This window comes from Bactrocera tryoni, chromosome 1 (assembly GCF_016617805.1).
Source record: "Bactrocera tryoni isolate S06 chromosome 1, CSIRO_BtryS06_freeze2, whole genome shotgun sequence".
Taxonomy (NCBI): Eukaryota; Metazoa; Arthropoda; class Insecta; order Diptera; family Tephritidae; genus Bactrocera; species Bactrocera tryoni.
The window spans coordinates 57122595-57135061 of NC_052499.1; the positions used below are offsets into that span (position 1 = coordinate 57122595).

At 33.3% G+C, this 12467-nt stretch overlaps 1 protein-coding gene across 2 annotated transcripts in view; it reads right to left on the reverse strand.

The window, feature by feature from the left end:
• Nucleotides 1-12467, reverse strand: part of LOC120782615 (ETS-like protein pointed) — a 94522-nt gene that overhangs the window by 2295 nt on the left and 79760 nt on the right. The window contains exon 1 of one of the 2 annotated variants that reach the window (XM_040114983.1): nucleotides 9469-10931. The exons of the other annotated variant lie outside the window; for it this stretch is intronic. Coding sequence (XP_039970917.1) covers nucleotides 9469-10507 — 1039 coding nt within the window. The 5' untranslated portion in view covers nucleotides 10508-10931. Of the gene's footprint in view, nucleotides 1-9468; nucleotides 10932-12467 lie in introns of those variants that run through there. 2 annotated transcript variants of the gene reach the window in all.

Sequence of the window (12467 nt, forward strand, 5' to 3'; positions counted from 1 at the left end):
AAATTTTGATTTGAACTATTTTTAAAAAATTCGAAATGTCGAAAAAATCGGGTAAAAAAAATTTTTTTTTCAAGTCGACGCCATTTTGTTATTTATTTATTTTTTTTTTTTGAAAATGGTAAACCCGATAACGACATCTTTACTAATGAAGAATCTTCTTGTTTTTTGTGTTTTAGATCTCTACAAGGGTTGAAATCACGTCAACCAGGACGTATCGTTTTTTTGAAGCCCCCACTCCACCGGCCCGTATCTCGACGAATTTTGGTTTTTTTTTCTTGTAATTTTTTTTATATTTTCATTTTTTTTATCTTAGTTTAAAAAATGCCTAAAATTCATGCGCCTAGACCAGAATACGTGTAGGAGATAGAAATATTTTTAATACCCTGATCAGGTATATTAAGTTTGCCACGTAGTTTGTAACAGCCAGAAGAAAATTTTGGAGATGAAATATTTACATAACGTCATCTAAAATACAAAACATTGTATCACCAAAAAACATCGAAAATCGCTGTCAGATATAATAACCAATGTATAACTATTTTATAACCCCTAATTCAAATTTTGTTTCAATATGAGTGTATGATAACCAATATACATATGTATAACCATTTTATAACAAAAATTAAAATTTTGTTTCAGTATGTATGTATGATAACCAATATATAACCGTTTTATAACTATGTAAAACTCAATTTTTGTTTCAAAATGCGTGTTTTCAATTAGATCGATTTTCCCCCGCCTCTAAACTAACGAAAAGTGAGGTTATGTTATTTTGCATTTTAGTCCGTTTGTTCGTCCGTCTGCATTTACATTTACTAGTACCTCAGTTTTTGAGATATCGAGGTGAAGTTTCGGACACGCCTTGTTCCTCCAATATATGCTATGCATATAGCTGTCATAAAAACTGGTCGATCAAAAAATTTTTTGTTTTTGTAGATTTTTGTTTTTGTAAGTAAATCCTTTTTATTTAACAAAAAATCTCACAGTATTTGGCATAGATTATTGTTCAAAGTTTTACTATAATTTTTCAATAAATTCTTCATATCGGATTAATATACCACATATCTATATCTGTACATACATACATATGTATCTGTCATACAAACTGATGGTTCAAAATCAGGTTCTTGTAAGGAAAAAATTTTATTTTAAATGATATTTTCATGAAATCTCCGAGCACATTTCACATTTGCCAATGTATCTTCACAAAGTTAGCACAGGTCGTTTTCTAAGGCAACAACGTAATCTCCTAAGAAATTGTTTTGATCGGTTAACTATAGCATGCTTGCATGGGAAACTTCCTCATTTAACGACATATGTATGTATGTATCTTCACGAAATTTGGTATGAGCTATTGTTTATAGAAATAATGTCATATCGGAAGAAATTCTTCAGATCGGATTACTATAGCATACATATGTATGTATATGTAGCTGCCACACAAACCGAACGATCGTTCTAGTTTGGAAAACTTTCGCATTTGACGTGATATCTCACGAAATTTGACATGGATTACTGCTTAAGGTAATAATATAATCTTCGAAAAAATTGTTCAGATCGGTTAACTGTAGCATATAGCTTCCATACAAACTGGACACATAGTTACTGAAAGAAATGCACCTGTGAAGGGTATATTAGCCTCGATGCAGCCGAAGTTAACGTTTTTTCTTGTTTTAAATTTACTTTTCCGAATCTCTACAGCCGTGTCTACAGCTAAGTAGTCTGAGAAGAAACAGCCTCACGAATAATGATTATCTATATATTTTATGAATATATAGCGTACGTTTATTTTTAATATTTGTTTAAATTTGTCTTTCATTGTTATTTTTATTTATTTTTTTCATTATCTAATATTTAAAAAGCAGCAAAATGCACGTATTGTCTAAGATAAATTGGCAAGACATTATAAAACACATTTGTACTAGGCAGAAAAATTAGACCGAGGTAAGCTAAAACTTGCAATGCTTTTTATCTTAGGCCTAATATGCGTAATGAGGGGCATAAATAAATTTATGCATACGTGTAAATATGTACATACAATATGTATATACCTGCATATGTATGTATGTACATATGTATGTAAATTAATATACATTTTTCTTCATTTCGCTGTGTTGTCATTTGTTTATGAAAGATATAAACGCAACAGAAATACATTCAAATGAACCAACGTAAAATATAATTGTTCTACGATTTCTTCATACATACGTATGTGCATATAGTATGTATATACGGTTAATTTGCAAGCTAAATCAAAGAAAAATTATATACTCATATACATTCATGTATAAAGTTCACAAGTAAACATCTCTGCAGCTTCAGTCTCCTCAGAAGGCGTGTCCATCATTCAATTGTCTTGTCTTCAATAGTTCAACTCAAACACAACATTGTCTCGAAGAGCACCGTTCGCGCCCCATTAATTTGCGGCGCTGATTCGATGAAATTCGAAAACCAATCAAAAGCGCACTCAACACCAACACAAAAACAAAGCGTACACAAAATGAGCTCCAAATGCTGCTAAAACAAAAATACAGAATTCACAAACACGCACAGACAGGCATGTACATACATGACAAAAGCAATGGCTAATAGCAGCGCTGCTAGTGAGCAGAGCAAATGAATCGCGTGATTATCGTGTAGCGGGGAGCATAAACGAGTGTGAGAAGAGCGCATTGCGCCAATATTGCTCCCACAGGCCATAGCTGGGCGACTGTGAAACTGTGAAAGGTGGGCAAGCGTTCATTCATACTTGGCGCGTTAGAGCACAATTGAGCGCCAATAATATGGAATATGTACAAATACAAATACACATTATATATGAATGTAAAAATACAGTAATGCAAAAGAAATTGTTGTTCGAAACCTGTTGAATATGAGAATTATTTAAGGAAAGGTTTATTCAGCCGCTAGCTTGCAAACGTCATTGAGTTAGCTGCTCAGTTAAGTGGCGAGCGCTTCCAACCATTCATTCAAATCCAGTTGCATTTATTCATTCACAAGCGAAGCGTTAATTCACAGCCTGCTTGCTGGTCACACATATCGGTGCGAGCGCTTGAATGGAACAACTCGTTATGCCCAAGCAGCTCGCATAACGCCTGCTGCCGACTGTCTCTGTCTGTTGCGCGCTTGCAAAGCGTGAAACTTTTTTGTTTTTTTTTTTGTGTTCTAGGGGTATAATCTGCTTTCGATACTGCGCAGATACGGCATGTTGTTGGAGAGATGTGAAATCACTCACGGGCTCACACTCGCATACAAACTGACATACACAACGCGTTGTATGGTGGAGATGAAGCAATGAGGCACAGAATACTCCTCCCACTTGATGGGGTGCATGGAGAATATTAACACCATAACCCCTGCAGGGAAAATTCGAACTTTTGTGGGAAATATTTTTGCCACAAAAGTGGTTTTCGATGTGATTTAGGTTCAATGCATAAGCAAATAGATATTGAAATATTGATAGGTTCATTATTTTTCACTAAAATTTTTGTTGATGATGAAGTGAAGGCGCTTTTTGGAACACCAAATCTCCCTTTAAGTGGTTATATCCACTTGAGAATTTCAAAAACTCGACTTTTTTGCATATACGAGTATCTATGTATATTTAATATACATACATATTTGCATTTACATATGTACATATTTGAGAATATTATGTGAAAACTTGCAGCCAACCTTGCAAATAGTTTCGAAGATATGTGCGAGTAAAACTCCTTTAAAATTTGGGGAGCCTTTTACACCAAACTTTACACGAGGTTTTCTCGAATTGCTGTTTCAGAGTGGATGAGGAAATTTTCTTCGAAACGGCTGCAATTTTCACGCGACTTTTTTAGATATATTTGTCAGCCAATGATCTAAGGAATATATATGTATCCTTCTGCTTACTGTATCCATCTATAGTAATAATCAATGTTTATTTGGTTTTAGAATTTGTGATAATTTTGAGCAGAAAAATTATCTTAACTGTCAGGCATCCTTTTTTGGAGGATTGCTTGGAGACAGGCTAGGGGATCAAGCGAATTTTAAATTTTTTCAAAATCAATCACGGTATTTATTTATTAAGTTTATTTATTTATTTATTAATAATAGATATTTATTTATTTATCTCTAAAAAATCACAAATGATCAATAGGTCGTTTATGTTGGTCGAGAAAATCGGGATTAAAGTTCATTCAAACTACTGCAAATACTCTGAGACAGACAAAAGCAGACAATAACAAACAATATTTTTGAAGTGGGCCCACATTTACATATGTAAACACTTGTTCAAATTATATTTAAAAATCAGGGTTGCATTTCCATAAACACCAAAAATGTTCAATTTAAGTCGACTCAAACCATTTTTTTTTATTGTTTTTCTAATTTTTAAAGTTTACGGTTAAACACTAAAATAACTAATCAACTAGAGTTTTTAGCGAAATATGATAATTTTATAAATTAATTAGAGATAATGTATATATGTAAATAACTGCAATTAACTTGCTAATGACATAAAATACATTTCTTTATCGAGAAAATTTAATATTTTTTACGGTTGGAAATACCTGACTCGTAAACTGCCAGTTAGTGAGAAGTCAGTTAGTTAATGCGGTACAAAATTTGCGCAAAATAATCACCGATTTACGAAGAATGAATATCTGCTGATTTTGTGATTAATTTGTGGTTTAATTTTTTTCGCAACAAATGATTTATGAAAAACTATATAATTCTCTCTCTAAATATTCGGTTATTTTGACTGAAAATAATAGCTTCAAGATGATTCGTAAGCGAAAATATTGTTGAAATATGTGAAAAAGTGAATTTCAATGTGACCAAAATTTTTTTATGAATGAGAGGGAACACAGGTAACTTTTTCTATATTATCTAAAATATCCAACATATTTTAAGAGGCGATATTATTATAAAATACTTACCAGCTTAGCCTTATATAGAGAGTCTAGCAATTTATATTCAGAACTGTAGCTAAGTAATAAAGTAATTATCTCCAAAATACTTAATATTGGGGAATTTTTTTAAACTGAGTAACGGCATAATTCATAGCAGCGATAAATAGGTGCCAACTCTCATGACGTTGGAATTGAGAGAGCAACTCACTTAGCCGACTTTGATAGTTTATTGGTTAGGATAGGTTTTGATATTTCACAATAGGAACGACTGGAACGAGCAGATTGAAATTCAACTAAAAATAAATATGAATGGAGGGAATTCTTGCCGCCTTGCCAGATCACTAATAAAAATCTAAAACAATGAAAATTAAGGAAATCACGAAATTTAAAAGTACTTGATGGATTGCTTTGTCTTGTAATGCAAAATAATATTAATTTTCAATTGAAAATTATTAGAAACTAGTATTAAGGGGTTACATGGGTCACTTGGGTAAAAAACAGTCTTTTTCCAAAATTTTTTTTCTCATACATATAAAAAATTACCTTTCGGAAAAAAGTTGCGCCAGACTTGGCAGAATAACTGCTTACAGTAACATCTAAAGTAAAAAACACGTCTTTTAGTTAAAACCTTAACTTAGAATTTGGACGAAAAAAAAGTGAAAATTGGATTTCTGGTAGACATTTTTACCAAAAAACTTGAAACTTTCGCAACATTTTTTTTTTTCAAATAGACAACTATTTAAAAAAAAATCCTTCGCTCAAGTATTTCAGAATTGTATCTCAACGGCCTGCGTAAAAATTCATGAAGATCGGGTGAGTAGTTCTTGAAAAAACTTGCCAACCGACTTTAAAAACACAATTTCGAGAAAAACGCGTTTAAAGATGGTGCTTTTAGCCTAGCTAGCCTCGACCGCACAATCTGCAAGGCTGTGTCTCCGAAACTATTACACGGATCAACCATTAAATCATAAAAAATATATAAATATTAATATGATAATTATACAATTAATGATTTATGAACGTTATAAATGTTGGGTGTTTTAATTTCAATACCCAAAAACTAGTATTTTATCTGATCTGCCTGTAAAATTTAATAAAAAAAAGCTTATTTTGAGGCGCTGTCAAACTGGAATAAGTTGGGTATCCCTCTAGCACTGATTCATAGTTATAAATGACAATTATGAGGCTGTTGTTCAATTTCTAAAATTTTTGTCATAAATTAATCCCAATATTAGGCGGAAATCGAAACCAATTTTGCAAAAAAAAAAAAACAAAAAAATAAATTAAAATTGAGCTAAATTTTGAGATGAACTATGGTCTACTACATAAAATTACTACGACAATTTCCCCCACTTAAAATGCATTTCCAATTGATTAATTCTAATTTAAGTTAGCTGAAGTACTTAGGCTGCTTGTTGTCATTCATTCCCCAAAAGATTTTATTTCAATACTTCATTGTTCCAGCGAAAAATAATACTTAGTTAAATGCAATTCAAAATTCATTAAAATCGGACACTTAATCAAGGCACAATAAATAGCGTAAGAGCGTAGCGATATTCGAAAGAGCCACTCTGCGGTACAAATCATCAACAAAAATGCCCAAATAATAGGCTTAGTTAGGCATATCACAATATACATACATACATATCTGGTACAAGCACACGCACACACATATACATATGTACATGCTCGTAAAATCACAGCCACTTAACCAAACCGGCGGCGGGGTGCCAATTGCGCGCTCAGGCAAAAAGCAAAAAGGAACTGAAAAAAAACTGCGGGCAGCACAAAGCAACAGCGACTTGTTGATTCACCGAGCTGCGGTCGCATGGCGGCAATGTCACTGTGGTTGCCATACATTTGTTAATACACACAACACACATTGACTTATTGGCGTAAATATCGCGCTGGCGCAACCCTCACATGCATGCCTGCTTGTATTTAATAGCCACCCACAGGCGCACACACTCAACCACACACACATACACAGCTATTGTTGTAAGCATATAAACATGTACCGAAATGTGTTCTTGTTGTTGTTGCAAATGAACGCCTTTGCCTGGGAATTTAAATAAATTGCAATTTAATTACTCGAGCAGCACAACATTTCACTCATCTCGAGCGTCTTGCGACCAACAAGCGCCAAAATAAACGCACACACATATACATACACGCGCACATTTTCGAAATTTATATGGGCATGCATAACAGTATTTACATTTAGTTGGGTGTGTGTGTATGCGTGTGCTTTGCGCTTATTTATATTTACATTTATCACAAGTTCACACCCTCGTTAGTGCGCAATTAAGTTGCAACCAGCCGCGTCGCGTTGCTGAGCACATAATTAAAGTTTCGTTTCATTTCACTTTAGCATATTTGTGGCATGCAACACGAAATCTCGCTTTGATGTCAATATTAATTTTCCATGCCACAGCGACGGCATCGGCATCGGCCACTGCCGCTATGCGCTTAGTGTGTTGCTCAGTGGAGTTGAAGGCAGACAGTCAATGCTTGTCTTCTGCTGCTAAAGTTGTCAGCGTTTAACTTTTGACAGCCGTGGGCGTGAGCGTGTTTCATTAGCGTAGAGGTGTCAAATAGATTGTACTAATTAAGTGTCTTATCAAATTTGTTTTGTATTTGTAAAAGCTAGACAATAAATAGCTAGGATTTTTAATTAAAGTTTCCTTCTGTTGTGTATTTCATGCTTAAGCTCGTTTGTGCGTGTGTGTGTGTGTGTGGGCTCCACCGGATATTTGTTGTTGCACAAATTTTTAGACGAATCTTAAATATTTGCATTATTTGTAAAATTAAGGATGCTGAGTTCAGGATATGATGAGGCGCATAGCAAAGGAGAGTGAAAAGCGGTTAACCTTCTCAGTCTAAGATTACTCTGGGAGTCAAAAATGTTACTTGTAAAAGCAGGGTATAAATAGGGGGATGACAAAAGAGTGATAACGGGTAATCTTCTCAAATCAAGATTACTACGTGGATCAGAATGTTCCTTATTATTTGTTTACAAGCACTTTCGGAGGAACCATCTTTGAATAATGAACATGATCGATTTCGTGTGACCTAAAATATAGCTTGAAGCATTCTAATTAATACAGCATGTGTTCATTCCCAGTACAGTCACGTCTATGTATTTGAAACAGACTTGGATTTATATCCAGTTCAGAAGAATTTAAGGACTGTAAACTCTGCAGTGTTCCCAAAAACAACTAGTGGTATCACAATATATAGTAAGACTTTGCTCATAATTTTAAGACTCTCAATTTATTCTTCAAAATCTCTGTCGTCCCCCTCAAAGTATTTCTCTCAATGCGGGTAGCGATTCACATTTAATGCCTTCAATTTACTCAAAACGGTTTTCCGGATCAGTCGTTTGAGTTTGCTGAAAAGCTAGAAGTCACACAGAGCTGCTTCGACGTGGTTTTCCACGGCTCACCTTTGCCACGATATTCGTCCGATTGATTGTCTGTTTCCGGGTCATAAACATAGATCCACGACTCAACGCCAGTAATAATACGCTTCATGACATCCTGGTATTCGGAAAGTATTATTTCACAGACGTTAACGCGACATTGTTTAAAAAATCTGAATTAAAAAAAAAATTGAGAAATGTTGTAGGCATGGCATTGCATTATCGATTTTTATTTTTGAATACAAAAAAAAATTTTTCAAAATCAGGAAGCGTTTTCGCTATTAAGTAGCAGTTTAAATTACTAGAAATGGATAGGTTAGGTTAGTACAGCTCGTAGGGTTGATCACAATCGTTGGATCTCACTTGGGCAGATGTTCGTTCTTTGCCTAAAAGTGGAGCAACAGATAGATCCTCTTAGGTTGACGAAGCATTTTGAGCTTACCACAAATATTTAAGGCAGTTAATATCCAACCCAAGAGGCTATGTACGCTAATGATGTTTACTGAGATATTTCAATCTCAATCTGGTAATAGCCGAGCAATGGAAAAAAAACAATCAGGGTTCCAAATTACTTTGTCCTCAAAAGTGTTCAAGTCAAATTTCTCTCGTGAAAAAATGTATGTATATAATCCGCAAAACACAATATTCGAGAATATTTCGTTATTTTCTCTTTTTAGAAAACCATATTTCACATAAAAATTTCGAATATTGTAATATTTCTTCCCCCTGCCTCTAGATCCTAACATAAAAAAATAACAAAGTCGAAAAATAATAGAGAACGGCAAGAACCTAGAACTACAAGTAAAACGAAAGTCTCGCGGTTTCCTAAACAGAAATCGCAAAAAAGTTTTGAGGAGTGAGATTCACGAACTGACTGCATAACTAGAAAATCTAAAGAAATTATATGTTAAGTCATTATTACGGATATACCGGTTATTTATCAATCATATATGGGTTTGTATATCACATTTCGCGCTGAACGAGAATCTTAATAGAATTTTTAAGATAGTACAACAACGTAGGTATTTTGAGAGCATAAAATAAGAGAACGGAATGTATCTCTTCAAAACATTCATCAAGTAGACCGCTTTTTATCTCGACAATTAAATACATTTTGACTACCACAAAGACTACGATGAATTAAACTTCCTAAATGTTTACCTTGACTAAAGAAATTCGCATCGATGTCGGTGTAATATGAGTTCGCGGTTGGATGATGTGGCGAGGAGTAGTCACCAACATAATTGGTGGCCATGTCATTGAAGTAGCCAATGCCGAGCGACGAGGCGGTAGGATTCGGTGAGTCAAGCAACGACGAAGCGGCTGTGCTCAAGCCCGACGTGCTGCCACCGAGGCCTGCAGCGGTTGTCGAGGCGCCGCCAGACGATGACGAGGAACTAACAGAGGCACTGCCAGTGCTGCCGCCCGACAAGCGATGATGCTGCGTCATCGACTGCAAACCTTGCTGCTGCAGGTGTTGTTGTTGCTGCTGTTGATGTTGCGGCGACTGTTGTTGATATTGATGCGTTTGCTGCTGATGCTGTGACTGAGGCTGGTGTTGTTGCGCATGTTGTTGATGCTGCTGCTGTTGCGCCTGATGTTGCTGATGCGACTGTGGCAACGACAGCTGATGCGTCAACGCATGCGCAGCGTGCTGATGATGGGCAGGCAAATGGTAAGAGGTGTAATTTTCATAGCTTTGCAGCACCATTTTTTGTGGCGTTGATCGCTTCAACTGCTGCTGTGCCTGATACTGCTGCAATTGCAAATATTGCTGCTCCAGCTGATCCTGTTGCAGCTGTTGTTGCTGTTGCTGTTGTTGCTGTTGTTGTTGTTGTGTCGTAGCACTTAAGTAATTGTAATTTTGTACTGTTTGACAATTGTTATTATTATTGTTGTTGTTGTTGTTATTATTATTATTAATGTATTTGTGTGCGCTGGTGGGGCTACACGCCGCGTAACGCGCTTGCAATGCTTGTGGCGACAGCGATGGCGAGGAACAGGTCGACGATGTGTTCTTTATCGGCGACAGCAGTTTCGGTGTTGTTGCTGGCGTCAAAATCGTATATTTTGTTGGTGTGCTGCGTGCGTTACAAATGCCGTTATTGCTGTTACTGCTACTCGTTGCTGTCACTGCTGCTGCTGCTGTCTTTGCTGTTGTCGAAATGGTGGAACCAACTAGGAACGCAGAGGGCGGCATGTCTTCACGTTTTCTTCTATGTCTGGGCAACGACGGCAATGAGAAATTTTCAAATTGTTTATTGGGAAATTGCTCGTCATTGACGTCGGCGTTTAGATTGTGTGCGGCGATCGTTGTGAAGTCTTTTTCTTTCTCGCCGCTTTCAATTAAATGAATTTTTAATTTCGTTTTCGGGCGGATTTGGGTTTCTGATTTTGCAAATAATTGATATTGAAAGCAATTGAGTGGGCTTCACTGTAATTATTTCAATTGAGATTGAGTTTGTCAATTTATTTCTGATTTATTTGGGTTCTTGGGTTTGTTGTTTGGAAAGTTCGCACAAATTTTTTGATTTTAGGGGTTGCAGTTTATTTGCAGTCACGTGCTTTAGTTGCTTGTTTGCGTTGATTTTTTCATTTATTGTTAGCACTTTTTATTTTGTTGCTCAAAATTAATCAATAAATTATTTATTAGTTAGATATTGTTTTTTAGTTTTTTATTAAATTTTCTAAAGATTTAAATATAAGTTTAACATATTTTAGTAAAGTTATTTTCTTTAATTTTTTTTGTTTTATTGTCAAAATTTTTATTTTGTTATTTTTTTATATTTATACACAATTTTTTTTTTATTTAAAATTAAATATTTTTTTAATTTTTTATGTTTATTTAAATTGTTGTTTAATAATTTAAATTAAATATTTTTTGCAAATGTTTTTTTTTATTTATTTAAACTATATTTGTTATTATTATTTTTGTATTATTTGTTATTTCAAATCTTTAATAATATAAATTAAAAATTGTTAGGAATTTTTTATTTCTTTATTTTTGTATTATTATTTTATTTAAGTATTTTTTATGGTTTTTTTATAACATTTTTTGATGTTTTTGAGGGTTTTTTTCGTTTAAATTGTTTACTTCTTTTAAATATCAATTTTTACACTTTTTGTAAACTTTTCCTTTAATTTTTTACTTTTATTTTTTTTTTGTTTTTGAAGGCTTGTTTTTTATTTAAATTGTTTATTGCTTTTAAATATTAAATTTATAATTTTTAGATAACTTATGTTTCTTTAAATTTTTAAAATTTTATGTAACATTACTTTTGTAATGATTAAATTAATTTTTATTTAAATTTTGAATTTTTATTTATTTAATTTCTTATTAATTTGCTTTAAATACTTTTAAAATTAATCTGTTTTTTTGTAAAAAAAATGTTTTATTATTTTACAACATATGCTTTTTATTTAAATTGTTTTTTTTTTTAATTTTCATAATTTTTTTTCATACCAATTATTATTTTTTATTTTTTCAACTGCTGTTAAATGTTAAAATTTAAGTACTGGCGTTTTTAAGCCACTTTCAAATTTGACATAATTTCTTTTATTTGTTATTTGTTTATATACACAATTTATTATTGTTTTTTTTTATACAAGTTTTTTTTTTATTTTCAAAATTTTTTTAACTGCCACTGTATTAATGTTGCTGCTTTAGTTACCAATTGTATTTAAAATTTATTTATATTTTTAAATGCAAGTTTTTAACATTTTTTTAATTATTTTTAAATTCAGTTTTTATTAATTATTTAATTATTTATTTTTTTTTTTGTTTTTTAAACTGCCATTATTTGTTATTGCTGCTTTTTGTTTGAATTTTTTTGTTTCTAATTCTTATGCGCCTTACAATTTGCCGTCGGCATTATAAACGATCACGTCAGTCGATCTCCAATTAGCACGTACACTTCGACGTTAGCTGGATTTGCATATACAAGCACATAAATATCCAACTTTATATGAAAGCTTATACATAGTATATGTGTTGTTTTGCTTTTGAATTAAACCGCGATAAAATTTTTTCCCAGAATCTACGATCATACGTTTTTATGAAAACACCACAACGTGTATTTATTTACTTTTATCAAATTTTGCTATTCTTCTGCGCATTAGATTCTGGCCACTCAGTTCACAGGCGATCGCGCGCCCACTAC